This window comes from Meleagris gallopavo, chromosome 2 (genome assembly GCF_000146605.3).
Source record: "Meleagris gallopavo isolate NT-WF06-2002-E0010 breed Aviagen turkey brand Nicholas breeding stock chromosome 2, Turkey_5.1, whole genome shotgun sequence".
In the NCBI taxonomy this organism is placed as follows: domain Eukaryota; kingdom Metazoa; phylum Chordata; class Aves; order Galliformes; family Phasianidae; genus Meleagris; species Meleagris gallopavo.
The window spans coordinates 45,149,111-45,164,385 of NC_015012.2; the positions used below are offsets into that span (position 1 = coordinate 45,149,111).

At 36.8% G+C, this 15,275-nt stretch overlaps 1 protein-coding gene across 3 annotated transcripts in view; it reads left to right on the top strand.

The window, feature by feature from the left end:
• LOC100551145 (utrophin) overlaps positions 1-15,275 on the top strand; it is a 259,447-nt gene that overhangs the window by 207,394 nt on the left and 36,778 nt on the right. For all 3 annotated transcript variants that reach the window (XM_010707135.2, XM_010707136.3, XM_010707137.3), the window contains 3 exons: positions 1,325-1,526; positions 7,140-7,225; positions 12,014-12,171. In XM_010707135.2, the coding sequence (XP_010705437.2) occupies positions 1,325-1,526; positions 7,140-7,225; positions 12,014-12,171 (446 nt within the window). The remainder of the gene's footprint in view (positions 1-1,324; positions 1,527-7,139; positions 7,226-12,013; positions 12,172-15,275) is intronic.

Sequence of the window (15,275 nt, forward strand, 5' to 3'; positions counted from 1 at the left end):
GAAATGAAAAACAAACATACATATGTCCCTGGTAAAGTCAGAGTAGAATCAATGTTAAAGTTTCTCATTTTGCATTTATGTTAGGAAAGGTAGATTAAGGCAATGGAATTGGAAATATAACCTTCTTTTGGCTGATAACCTTATTTTTTTCTGCTAGATGCTCAGTACATCTTTGACATATTGCTCATAGTGGTTAATGTTGTCTTGCTCCTGCTTTTTTTTCTGCTGTACTTATTTTCAGCCCAAGCTAGACTTACCTAATTTGCACAAACTGCCCTTCTGGGGTCCCTATTGAGCACCATTGGTACAGAGCAATTTGTAACACATCATGTTTCATTTCCTTTGAGAAATGACAGTTATAGTATAAATGCATTCCTGGATCTCCAGAAACTCGCATAAGCTCAGGACAATTCTTATATATATACTGTAACACGCATGCTATTAAAAAAAAATAAATATATATATATATCTTTTGTTTGTTTTGCTCAAGTGCTCGCTTCTGTCCAAAAATATCACTGGAGTTTTACTACCCTTTGACTTATATTACTCTTCCTTCCTGTACACTAAATGTATTTCTTTTTTTCACTTTGTTTTGCAAGAGGAATTAGAAGAGTTCTTAGGCAGCTTTTTATTTGTACCATGCCAAAACAATGTTTTCACAATCTCACATCTGTGTGAGATTTGGTATTAAACCCATTTCATCTGTAAAATGTGGTATCAACTGTGATAGAAAGCATGCTGTAACAAAGGAGTTGAAAATGGTTTTTGGTAAGCATAGATTTCAGTGTCCTGGAAAACAAAACAAACTTCACTGTCCTTCACCCTACTTTCTTTCAAGCCTCCATTTAGCCACTGTAATTGATTTAATCAGGCCTCAGTACATACCTACTGCATTTTGGAGAATATTTTCACCTAAGAATTTGCTTTGCTTTATGTTTAATCTAAAGCGATAATCTTGAAATGTGATTCAGCTGTATGGTAAATGCAGAAAACTAAGTCTAGTGGACTCCTAAAGTGCACGCATCTGAAGTTAGGATTCTCTAATTGCACAAACTAATTCAGTGGCTTTCTAGATGTTCTGCTAAACTGTGCAGTGCCATTATGGTGTTCTTGTTGATCCGTTTTTTTTTTAAATATGTTGTACCAAAATGCTGTGAACTTCTTGCAGAGAATGTTATTTTCTCTGTAATGTTAGTAAATGAAAATAGCTTCTTGTCTAATTATCTACATTGTTTGCTACAATATGCACGTGAACAATTATTTCAGCGTTATGCGCAGGTGTCTGTATTCATGCCTTTTTTTTTCCTTGTTTCCCTGTTGTTAGTGGATCTGTTGGAACTGAACACAACAACTGAAATTTTCAGACAGCACAAGTTGAGTCAAAATGACCAGCTCATTGGTGTCCAGGATGTGATCAGCTGTCTTACTACCATCTACAGTGGACTTGAAGAGAAACACAGTAACATGGTTAATGTTCCTCTCTGTGTGGATATGTGTCTTAACTGGCTACTCAATGTGTATGATAGGTAAGTAATATGCTTCTGTTCATGGTGTTTATAGGAATTTAGTGATGTATTAACTTAGTGTGTATGAAGATAGCACATCATGTATCAAAAATGCTAGACTTGTAGGACTGTTATATGAATTTTTCAGATGTACTTTCTGGATGAAGTATTCACAGTAGAAAAACGATTCAGCCTGAGTAAGTTCTTTTTCAAAAAGTCATACCTTTAGATAATTTTGATACAGAGATTAAAGTGCAGTAGCTTAAAATGAGAAATTGCAACAGTCCATAGTGCACAGACCAGTGCTCCTATACTTCACAGATTTTTAAAATTTTATTTTAGTTATTGTGGCAGGCACCTGAAAGAGTTGTGAAGAGTACACATGACTGTTTGCCAGTTATATGCTGACTACTTGTTATGTTTTAGCATTCCAATATTTTTGTCTAATGGGACAGTTATGTTAATTAGTCATTAGTTCCTTGTCATTACTTCTGGAATATTGGAGAGCACATAAAATAATGACTGGGACTTCTTTGGGCAAATGTTTTTATTTTGCAGATCTTTGTATTGTGGATGAATATACGTTTCACTTACAGCAGTAGATGAGTGGCTTGCTTCACTTAAATATTGTTGGATATTTAGAATGAGAGGCTTAATAAGGTCAGAGAATTTTTTCTGTAGTTACTAGGGTTTTATTTTCAAACTGTCACTCATACATTATTTTTTTGGTTTACCTTTGTTTCCTAAGTTCAGTTAGACATCAGTTGTTTAATCTGTTCATATTTAAAATGCATATAGTAAGCAACAAACCGTTCTCTTTCAGTAATGTTTCCTGTTGCTCCCACTTCCCCTTGCTGTTAACATTGAAAGCATTAGTATAGGTAATTGTTCAAACTGATGAAAGGCTTTAATATTACTTCAAACTTCTAAAAATGGAGGATGAAGGTTACCTCTTACAGCGTGTTTCCTTGCTCCCCTGTCAACTCCATTCAAGAAAAAAAGTTTGCTGAAAGAGAACAGGCACCAATTTTCAACTGTATTTTTTTTTTTAATTTGCCTTTAGGAAAGGACTAATTTGTCTCTTGGCATTTCAGTTGTTTATTGCACTGGTGTTGTACGTATACAATCTTTCAAATCATTAAACTGTCTACAATAAGCATCTGTTAGTCGCATGCTATTAACCTGAGATTTAATTACGGATTCACAGATTGATGGCAAGTTAGAAAGTTCTTCAGACTTACCTACAGATGTCTTTGGCCCTTAAAAAGAACCAAATTATTTTTGGAAATAGTAGACAAGGCTGTTGTGTTCTGATATTTCCTGACACATCAGGAATGATTCATCCTTCAAGCTGAGCAGAGGAGAGAAACAGATTAAATTTACTTGGTGACTTTTACTTCTTCAAGGACTCACGGGTTGTTCCAGAAAGCAACATTTGCCCTATAAACATTTTGCAAACTTAAAGCACCTTGAGTTAATTAGTCAGATGATTTTTAAAATAAAATTAAAAATAAATACTTTGCCTTTTTCAAATGAGAGCCATGAAATAAAGTGATTGATCAATTAAATCATGCAGGCAGGCCTGTGTTTAAATCATCCAGAAGCAGTAGCTGGTGGTTATTGTTCTGGACTGTTTACTGTCAGATTTTCTAAAATGTCCAATGAAAATGGACTGATAGCTCTCAGTATGGGATAACAACCCTTAAAATTAGTTATTTCAGATATTTTAAAGTCTGTCATACATGCTCTTGCACTACAGCCCCTGGGGAGTGGGGGGAATGAGGAACATAGTTTCTGTTTCAGATATCGTGGACCTGTTGCACCTGTATTTCTTATTCTTGCTGCCCGCCACTGTCACTGCCTTTATGCATCCACAAATTCTGCTATCTACTGAAATACAATATAGGATAAAAGCACTCTCTATATTAATGCTGTGGCTATTTTTTTGTCATTTGTCTATGATACTGTAAGGTAGTAATAGTCATTTTTTGCAGAAAAAAGTTGTTTAATATTCTCTGCAGCTGTGTTGGATCTCTGAAACAGTTGAATGGTTTGTCCCTCCTTGGATGGAGAGTCCAAAACATGCTACAAAGTTAATTGTACTCAACTCTCTCTTGCCTCTCTACCTGTGCATCATGGTACCCACTGATGAGTATGGCCTCTTTCCTTGGCCTATGTGATTTCCCACTAAGCTAGTTTTCTCTGTGGTATTGCACCTTGAAGGCACTCTCTGTCCTACCATGCCTGGAAAATATGTGAAACTTGTTTTTTTTTTCTTTTTTGATGCTACTTTTGGCAGGTTTAAAACTTGAATTAATTCTGGATTCTCTGCCAGCTCCCGACAAGCAGTAGATGAAGGTAAAATAGGGAGTTCATACCTGAGGCATACAGCCCGGATTCTGCCAGAAACTTAAGTACAGACAAACAAATAATCTAGAAAAAAAAGATTTTTAGAATTTCCTCCTTTCCCTAATCTCTCTAACCACTCTCTTTTCTTTCTAAAAAGAAAGAGGGGAAAAAAATGCAGTTTGTTTGAGGACAGAGAATGTCAGTGTCACATTATAAGGTTGGCAAGTCCTTAGACTGGGGCAGGAGGTGGTGAATGACTTTTTGTAATCATACAGAGTGCTTGCCATTTTTACCTGAAGACAGATCAGAGGTCAATAATGTGCCATTTTTTATACTGCCTGTCATTAAATTGTCTGAGAATGGGCAACTTTACACCACTTAATAGAAATACGATGGTTTGGTGTTTCCTTAACCAAGATCAGAGTGAATAATATCTGAGCTGCTGAACTGGTCTTACCAATTGACTTTTTAATGACAGGCATGCTTGTATTGCTTTAATGCTAACATTTAATTCTAAACATTTGAGTCATAAATTTTGTATGAATTCAAGTTTTAAAGCTTCCTGAACCTTTCCACTGCAAGACCTTGATTTGAGGTGTCTGTATACAAAGCACAACAAGATGGTTGTGGAATTCAGAGGGACCTGGACAGGCTCGAGAAGTGGGCCAATGAAAATGTCATTATGTTCAATGAAGGGAAATGGCAAGGGGATGGAAAAACCCCATGACTCTGAACAGGCAGGAAGTCTACTGGCTGGAAAGCAGCTTTGCAGAAAAGATCTTCAGGGTCCTGTTGGAAACCAAGTTGAACACGAATCAACAAAATGTGCTTGTGGCAAAGGCCAACAGGCTCCTGGACTGCATTAGCAATGGTGTTATCAGCAGGTAGATAATGATCCTGTCCTTCTACTCAGCACAGGTGAGGTCACATGTGGAGAGCTCTTCTTGGCAGTCCTTGGCTTCCTATTATAAGAGATCTGAGCGTACTGGGTAGAGTCTGGTGAAAGGACTGCAGAGATGATTAAGGGCTAGAAATATCTGATGGAGAGGCTGAGAGCTGCAACTGTTCAGCCTAGAGAAAAGACTGAGGGGGATCTCATCTGTGTGCACTGATACCTGATGGGAGCAGAAGAGAGGGTAAAGCTGGGCCCTTCTTACTTGTGCCTAGTGACATAATAGGAGGCAATGGGCATAAACTGAAACACAGAAAATTCCACTTAAATATGTAAGAAAAATATTTTTGCATTGTGAGGGTGATCAAGCACAGTGGCATGGGTTGTCCAGAGACACTGTGGAGTTTCCATCCTTGAAGTTTTTCAATACCCAACTAGACAGCATGGTCCTGGGCAACCTGCTTTAGATGAGTCCACTCTGAGCAGGGAGTTGGACCAAATGATCTCACAGCCTCGCTGATTTTGTAGCTCTGTAAACTGGGCAAACTTAAATCATTGAATAAGAAGTATCAATGCTACAAAGTCTGTAGATTTAGTGTGAAGTTTTGTTGGTGGTTTTCTTGTGTGCATGCTTTTTGTGATGTTTGCTTGTTTGTTTTGTTATAGATAAAACTTCACTGCTAATATTTAGCTATTTCCAAGAAAAAGGTTGGGGGAAAATATGTCGCTCTTTAGAAAAACATAATATTGTAGGCTTTTGAATTCCATTTATAATTTATTAAGGAAGTAGTTTTTGTGCAAAGTAGCTTTTTCACAGTCCCAGCAACAACCTGTTGAAACCTGGAGAGCTTTGAAGCCTCTATGTGCGTGCTCTTACTGTTAAGCTGCCGAGTTCTCCTGAGTTTCTTCCTTTAACAAACAATTGCACAAATACTCTGGGCAGTCCTTAATCAAATCAAACACAAGCGAATGTTCTGCTTTATTTTTCCTTTGAATACAAATTTAAAACACAGATAACCATATTCAGGAAAGGACACTGAAAGCGTTATCAGAGTTGCAAAAAGAACCATTTATGAGTTAGGCTCAGAATGATGTCTTGTCTGTGATTGAAAGAGGTAATTTGAAGCTAAGCTTGAATGTATAAAATAGATGGCACTTTTACAACATTCTGGAAAATTGGGTCCTGGTTTTCAAGATAGGCAGTAAAAGTAATGGGCGCTTTTGATTAATTTGGCAATAATTTCTCTGTACCTCTGTTTCAACTTGTGGGATGGAGAAGATAATACTGTCTAGTCTCACAAGATTAGGTGATGGTTGTGAAGACAAATGCATTAATATTTGTAGGGTGGTTAGGTAGTGTACTGAGAAACCAGGAATAAATTAATAATCTTGTATTCAGTGCAGCATTTGTGAAGTAAATTAGCAGAACGTTTGTTGATTGGGGAAAAGATATAAAGGGATATCTAATAACCACTCCAGAAGTAATTAAAGGATATATCATATTCCATCACAAAAGTGATCAAACCAGTGTTTTGGATGAGATTAATTTTATTATAATCTTACTTGCTGGAGAAGGACTCATCTAACCTTAAATGCAGGGTGCCGTGTGCAAATACATACAATTTAACTACTGCTCATGATCTGTTTGCTGTGTCTCATCTAAAGACAAATTGTACAGTGTTTTCTAGTCTTTGGAAACAGAAATCATCAGATCTCTCACAGAATATGTTTCTTGCTCTGATCTTGAACTCTAAAATTGTCCTTTTCCATATACATGGGTTTTATTGTTTTAGCATCTGTTTGAACAGTGTTTTTCTTGTGGGTTTAAAATCACTTGCTTTGATAGATCTTTGTCTATTAAGTTTGCTTAAGGTTTGCCTTGTGCTTTGGAGGTTTGTGGATTTCTTTTCACATTGGACAAGATGAGCCCAAGGTCATGTTCCTTAGAAAGAATAACAGCTCCACATTGTCTAATTACTGCATGTCATTGACTCTGTGTTGGTGCACATGTATGTCAGAACATTTTAGACAGAATGAAAAAATGAAGTGGAAGAAATTCCTTCAATATGAAAACTTGGTGTTAGAGCGAAGTGCTCATTTCATACTAGATTTCTTGCTGCATGCTTATATGCCTCTTTTCAGTATGTTTCTCATTCTTAAGTCATATCAAGAATAGAGCTAAATTTCTGCCCTTTTGGAGCAGCGTGCACTGTTTTGACATATAAACTATTTAGCTGAGTTTTTGTAATGAAACCATTCTTAAAGTGTTGCAAACTGTTAATTTGTTTTGAGATATGAAACAGAACTCACCGATGACTTTTTGTTTTGAATAGACTTGAGTTATACTGAAATGAAACTAACTACATTACGTTGTTCTATTTTTATAATTTCAGTGGCCGAACTGGAAAAATTCGAGTCCAATCCCTGAAAATTGGTTTGATGTCTCTATCTAAGGGCCTTCTGGAAGAGAAGTACAGATGTAAGAATGTGTTTTATAAAATGCGTTTTTGTATATAATTTAAAGTCGCATATATTAATGATGCAAATTGTTGGAAAATTTGCGGTATTACATTTCTTGTGCCTGCAGCCAAACTATTTCTTTATAAGTAAAAAAGAACTGTTTTTGTAATCATCTGTGACAGTGGAGGATGTAGGATCTATACTCTGACTGGAAAGTATTGATGTGAGTTATGCACAGTCATATTTCACAGCATTACAATTCTTCCAAAAGCAAAGGAAAACGTAGCTGTATAGAAGCCGGAGAAGTGGTCTATTTGACTAATTTTCTTTAACCCTTTTCTGATTTTAACAAATGATGACAAGCAACTTTTTCTTATGTGTATGAGAAAGATGGTTTGAACTCTGACGATAATTTTCCAGTACATGTGCTTATTGCCAGAATTGTACAATGAAAGTTTAAATGATATTGATTTAAATAACCTTACAAGCTTGAGAAATACTGAGCAGTTTGAAAATATTTGCTGAAAATATTTGATCAAAATAATTGCAGGAGTAGAAGAGAATCAATAAACTTTGACAGAACCTCATGAGAAATACAGAATGAGAGATTAGGCATTGTATAAAAGCATCATAGGTGATTGACAGTTATATATTAGGCACATAGTCTTAAAATTGCTTTTCATTGCAGTAGTTGCCTTAGATGTTTGGAGAAACCGTATAAAATGGTTAGCAACATCATTTGCCATGGGCTTTTGAAGTTCTGCATCAATTTCTGCTTTCTTTAAAAATGTTTGTAAGTCATCTTGTAATCCTGGATTGAAAATTTCAGATGCTGAAATATGCATAAGCTATTTGTACTTTTGCTCAATGCTTATGTATTGAGGCATATTTCAGCATCTGAAGTAGAGCCCTTACTAAGACTTGGTATTTAATTTCTTTGTCATTTGACGTATCAGTGAAATAGTCCATAACTAAATGGTCTTGTGGGCATATCTTTGTTTAGCAATGACAATTCAGAAGGTAATTTGCAATTTGGTGCAAAATTGAACAGTTTTCTACAGCTTGGGAGTTAGGCTGCGGTTAACAGAATGATAGCCCTACAAAAAGATGGTTAAAAAAATAATTCCTACTGAGAATAAGCTCACTTAAAACTGCTGTCACTAACCAGTTAGTATACTTGCAGTTGCTTAATAATACAGACACTGACAGCAAAATGAGGAAATGACTGCAGTGGATTAGTTTTCGTGTCTTTGCTTTGTGCTTAATGGTGAAATAAAAGCAGCAGCAAATCTGCAGTTTTTTTTTTGAAAAGACCAAGAAAATTAATGCAGAATAAGTCCCAGGAGAATTTCGTGCCAAATGGTCATAACTTCAACATGAAATACATCTGAAACTGAAATAGTAGAGAATTAATAGTCAGTTAATGCATGCACTTTTTTTGTTTTTGATCAGTATGCCTGGCTGTGATATCTTTTGTGTATTATTAGCTTTATTGTTTCTTTCTTGATTAGCTGTGGAAATGTCAGAAAGCAAAATATTTCTTCAGTGTGAAAGAAATTTTGTGGAGAAATGAATGAAATTGCAGTGATGTGTATGGGTTGTTGGCATTTGGTAGGAATGCAGTCAGCATTTTGGGGTCATCACGTGTCACAAACTGACCTCCAGTGTGACCTGTCTTGGTTTTGTTTTTATCATCTCCTACTACTCATATACTGCTGAGACAGATTTTCCTATCTCTGATGAGTGCTTTCAGATTCTCTTGTGAAAAACATTGATAATACTAATATTTTGAAAAAAAATAATAAAGAAAAGCCACTTGAAAGAAAAACAGACCTCCAAATATGAGTCCTTTATATGAATTTCTGCCTTCTGATTTTTCCTTTCTCACACTAATTTCTGATGTTTGCCTTTGCTTTTTGGCTGTATTTCTTCTAAGTATTTCTGAGTCTTTGGCAATCTCAGTCATTGTAAGCTGTGGGCAGGCATTGTAAAGGTGTGGTTGGAGTCCTTAAGCAGGGCATAGACCGTGCTGACAGGGTATTAAATGTTGCTCAAGTAGAAAGGCATTTCTTCTCAAAGTAGCTGGTTATAAAACAGGCAAATTTCTTGTTTTTAAGAAAAGTTTTGTATGAACCTTTCAATTGTTTGTAAACTGCTTATCCAGCTTTCTGCTCAGGTGTTTTCTGTCTCAGCCTGCACAGAGTTTAGATTTTCAGGAATCAGCTTGAAGAAACATAATTTTTGGGCTGCTGAGATGTTAGATTTCTGAAATAATATGTTAAACAAGGAATGACAATTCCAATTTACCAATAAAGTTGACCTTCATCTTTTTCTCTTCCATTTTGGGAAAAATCAAACTTTTGCACTTCTTTTTCTAATATCAAACTTTTTTTATTTTCTTCTATCTTTTTACCAGTCAGCATTAGTCACATTCACTTTTTTCCAGTAAAAATAGTAATTTTGGTGACCGCACATTCATTTCCAATACAGGGAGATCTTCTCAATTCAACCATTTCTAAAGGTTTTATTTTTAAAGTAAGCTTCTTTTAAATACACTGCACTGCAGAGTTGACATGAGAATGAATCTTTAATTAAAAAAATCTCAATTACTTCCGAAAAACACTGAAACCTCAATTAAAGAATGCCTATTCTTGAAAATGCTTAAAAGACATGCTTAGCTTCAAGCAGATGCCTGGGTGCTCCTGTGGATAAAAATGGACCTGTGAACATAGTCACATTGTGGTAAACTGTTTACATCTTCAGTTATAGAGCAAATGGTTCATGGCCCCCTTTTTATTTTTTCCATTTTGAGAGGCTGGTTATCTGATCTAGCTGTATCAGTGTTACACTCTATTTGGTCCCCAAAACAAAGGGGCATATGTGAGCTATATATGGGAAATGATCTCTGGCCTTACCTTGCCCTCACATCATTCTTGGTGATTCTGGGGGAAAGAGTTGGTTGATTTTCATCAGTGAGCCCATCTCCCATGTCTGCCACTTTACAGCTGCTTTTTGAATCTCCTTTGCTAGGATACAGCTCATGGGTTTTTATAAGGATGTTGTTGGCCAGATAGTAGGGACATTTTTGCTTTCTGTGCCTTGAGTTGAACACTGTCACACTAATGGCACTGAGGATTTGCAGGGAGGAGGATGCCATTCATTAACTCCTTTGGACACTGACATTCAATTATATGGCATAGATACCAGTGTTAAGTTGTTGTTTTTTTCTGGGGTATTATGGATGAGTTTGAGCTCTCCACTGTGTTTGCTGATTTCCTTGCATCAGCCTAAGCTGATCACTCTCCTTCTCTATCTTGCCACGTCATTTTATTTCTGTTTTTTAGCTCACAGTCAACTGAAGCTTTAGGGCTTGGGAAAGTTTCCTCCTCCTCCCAGCGGCAGCAGTGAGCAAATTGCTCTTGTGGTGCCTGTCTCCACTGACACTGCCTGATTAAAAAATCAAGCAGGTATTTTTTACTTCATCATTTTTTGAACTGGACTCTTATATACTTGAAAACTATTCCAGTTGCAGCTGCAAGCCTACAACAGGGCAGTGCTTGTTCTGTCAGTGCTGTTGTCCATGAGGTGAAAATACTTTCTTCTGCCTTAGTTCCCTTTCCAAGAGAAAAGATATGAGCCATCTTTCTGAAATGTGCTGGCAAAGCTTGACAGTTACTCCAAATGAAGTATAAAACATTTTATGGAGCATAATAAAACAGTTTCTCTTGAATGTTTCTGAAAGAAGCTTGTCTGTTTCTCAATCATTAAGTGCAATCAGATTGAATTTTCAAATTTCTTGTCTTTCTAATCTATTAACATTTGTTCGGGTAGGAAACATGAAGTAGGAATATAGTAGTATAGTATTAATGATTTTTATTTTTATTTTTTTCTTTTTAACATTATTTGGAGCTTTAATCCAAGCCAGCAACTGAGTGCAAAAAGAGATTGTAAAAGCCAACTTTAACTGAAAACCGAGAATTCATGATTCTTTTGTAACTTACACCATCCGCAGAATTTAAAACTCTTTTCTAAGAAGAACTGTGTTTAAGATATTTCAGAAGAGATTAATCTTGTGACTAAATAAGAATCTACACAACTATAAAGTTCATAAAAGGAGGATTGTTGGAAGTAATGTGGGTTTTTAGCTGAAAATTTTAACACTTAAAAATCTCAAAAGAGCTCAATCAAATTTATAGAGAAACTAAGAAATATTTTCTGGGCTGTGTACAGTTCTATTAATTCAATACTTTTCTGTGACTCTTAAGTAGGTACAAGCACTATCTTTTTTCCCAGTAAGTGTCTGTGCTGGGAACAATTTACTTGATCCTTTCAGCCTCAAATTTTTCTGTTGCATCAGCTTCCCAGAGCCCCACTTACACTGCAGGGCTCGTCATGTGCTTTAGGAAAGGGAATCAATAAAAAAAAAACGTGTATAGAAACAGATGTGGTTTTCTAGGAAGCAAACATGATTCCTGTTGAGCACAAAAAGTTGTATCAGTTTTGTCATGTCTCTTTCTTTGTCACATAGCTGGTTGTGAGTAGTAGGAGCCATAATAATGTTATGTATTGGAAAGTACCTTATGTAGCTGTATAGTGCAGTTCATCTGGCCTGATTCCTCTTGTTTGTATGGTTACAGATCCAGCAAAAGTAGTCAAAGTAGTCAAGATTTAGGAGAGGGTGCACTGTTGGAAATGGGCAGGCAGTCATCTGTGCCTACATTTGGATTAAAGGAACTCAAGCTGTTGTTTTACTAAGAGGGGCATGGATGAAAATGAAACGAGCTGGTGCCTCTTGTTGGTGTTGCAGATCTCTTCAAGGAAGTGTCAGGTCCCACAGAAATGTGCGACCAGAGGCAGCTTGGCCTGCTGCTGCATGATGCCATCCAGATCCCCCGGCAGCTGGGTGAGGTGGCGGCTTTTGGTGGCAGCAACATTGAACCCAGCGTGCGCAGCTGCTTCCAGCAGGTGAGATAGCAAAAACTTAATGGGAAAAACCTGTCATGAGCTCTGTAAGATTTACCTGGTGTAAAAATAGCAGAGGGACTTAAAAACTTAGCTTGCCATTAAGTTTTCTTACAGAAACAAATATGATCCTGCAACTAAATTGTTAAAATTACTGGGAAGTTATTGTTAAAGATGAGCTGTGAAAGATTGTTTCATCATTTAGGAGACAATCAAATTATTTTCTAGCAAAAGAATGCATAAATACTGGTGTTAATGGCAATATTAGCTGCTATGAGTGGTGTTAAAATTTTTGTAGCAGCCATTTTACCCTGCTTCACATTGTTCAAACCTGATTCTGTAAGGACTGTGTACTTTTACCTGTTGGAACAAGATGTGATCTCAACAGAACAGGAAAATGATGGCAATAGTAATTTTTGACTCTATGCAGCAGGAAATTATTTAGCATTATTTTTCTGACAGTAGAGCTTGGAGTTGCATGAAATTTCAACCGCAGTCATTTATATTTCGTGAACCTCTATGCAGCAGATCAGAACATAAAATAAAGCTGTCTCACAGCCTGCTGTTCAAGTTCATACTGCATACAGGCAATTAATGAGGCTGCAAGGAGTTTCTATCTGTTTAAAGAAGATGAGAAGGAAGATGTTGTCCCAATGGAACACAACCTAACTTAGGATTTGTCAGGGATGCCTAAGGCTCTGGCTGTGTTGTAGTGATAACTGTACATCCAGAGTACATTACTTCTCTGAAAGTGACTGCTTTATGCATTGTCAGAAATTATATATGGATTAAAATATCACTATAAATAAAATTACTGACTTGAGTATCTGCAGTTTTATTGAATCCAGCAGATAAAGTGTTACAAAGAACTTGTAATAAATTTTTCTTTCACCATTCTTTTAAGACACTTTTGCTCTCATCCTGTGCTCTGAAAATCCAGTTGTGCTAGCCTTTTTTTTTACAGCTATTTTTTTATTTAGCTTTTTTAATTCACTTCTGAACTCTGAGATAATTGATTGAGAGACTGTATGTAGAAATCTTGAATAATTTGCTGGATACATATGGAAGTTGTTTTAACCAGTTAATGTTAAAACCTCTAAGGTTTTAACATTGCTGTTTCAGACAACAAGGGATGAAGATTGAGATATCTATCATGGACCTCTAGTGGTTCAAGTCATACTAAAATGAATTATTAACTTGTTAGCGGCAGATTTTGTGTAGCACAGAGGAGCAATCTTATATGTTCCTCAAGTCATCTGCCCAATCACCCACACTGTTCATCTGTTAGTGAGATACAGTAGTAAGGTGGTGTTTCAATGTGTTTTATAGTATTGTGATTACACTGATGATCTATTTGCATCTCTCATCTCACATGAATTGCCTCAAGTTCTCTTCCTTGTGAGGTCTCATCAAGAGTACTACATCCAGGCATAAGACCCCCAGCACAAGAAAGAGGTGGAGCTGTAGGATTGAGTTCAGAGGGTGGAGCACCTCTCCTTTGAGGGTAGAGGCTGAGGGAGATGTGCTTATTCAGCCTGGAGAAGACTCCAGAGGGACCTCATTATGGCCTTCCTTTAATGGCTTATAAACAGGAGAACAACTGACTTTTTAGATGGTATGATAGTGATAGGAAAAAGGGGAATGGTTTAAAACTAAAAGAGAAGATATTTAGATTAGATGTTAGCAGAAAATTCTTTACTCAAGGGATGATGAGATGCTGAAACAGGTTGCCCAGAGCAATAGAAGAGAAGGCGCCGGAGAGACTTTATTGCGGCCTTCCAGTACTTGGAGGGAGCATATAAACAGGAAGGGGAATGGCTGTCTACGAGAGTAGATAGTGACAGGACAAGGGAGAATGGTTTTAAACTGAGACAGGGGAGGTTTAGGTTAGATATTAAGAGGATGTTTTTCACACAGAGGGTGGTGACACACTGGAACAGGTTGCCCAAGGAGGTTGTGGATGCCCCATCCCTGGAGGCATTCAAGGCCAGGCTGGATGAAGACCGCCTGGGCTAGTGGTTGGTGACCTTGCACATAGCAGGGGGGTTGAAACTCGATGATCATTGTGGTTCTTTTCAACCCAGGCCATTCTATGATTCTATGATTGTAGTATTGTGAGTGCCCCATCTGTTGCGGTGATCGGGGCCAGGTTAGATGGAGCCCTGGGCAGCCTGATCAGGTGGCTGGCAGCCTGCCCATTGCAGGGGGTTGAAATTGGATGATCTCTAAGGTCCTTTCTAACCCAATTCATTCAACAATTCTATGATTTATAATTAGGAAAGCACAAGGTATGCAGCAGGATGTCAGAGCTATCTCATCCTAGTGAAAACAAGTATTTTGCTGGTGGGGAAAGCACATTATTTCTTTTTTCCTCCTAGTAGCAAAAATAAAAAGGCTTGAGTTTAAGAAGCCTTGTGTTGCTTTTAATCATGTGTTACAATTTTAAGTGTAGCTTTCATTTTAAATTGTGTTCTGTTACAGTGTGCTTAGAAAGGCAGTGTCTGTTCTTATTGCTGACAAATAGGTTGAACATAATTCCTCTATAGCGAGGTTTCTCTATTAGTTACAACTTGAATGGAAACATGTTTATTTGATCTTAAAACAGTCATGCTATCATTTTAGCTCTTCTGCATTTTTTTCAATGATTGCATATAAAGTGACAGATTTATTTTTCTCTTTTTTAGAAAAAACTTACTTATGTCTGTATTTAACATGCTAACTGGAAAGAATACCATGGACTCAGAATACAATTTAATTTTTTTTCATGAGTCTTATGGCAGTTACTAGACCCTTGGAGGCAGTACTGTCTTTTAGCAGTCTGGCATCAATCTTAAATGACAAGATTGCCATATTGGAAATGCAGAAGATTCTTCCCTTTAGCGCTCTCTCCCTTTTTTTGAGTCCTTTCAGTTCAAAGATGCCTTTATCGTGGACTGCTCCATCTTTATTACCACCTGTCTCCTCTATCCCAGATGTTTAGCCCTCTGCTTTCTTCCTGTCTGTCTTGTTTTCTGTATTTGCATCAAGACTGTTTCATGTATCCTTTAACAGGTTATTTATTAATTTGACACTGAATGGATTAACATAGGATTGTATTTTTTTTATTC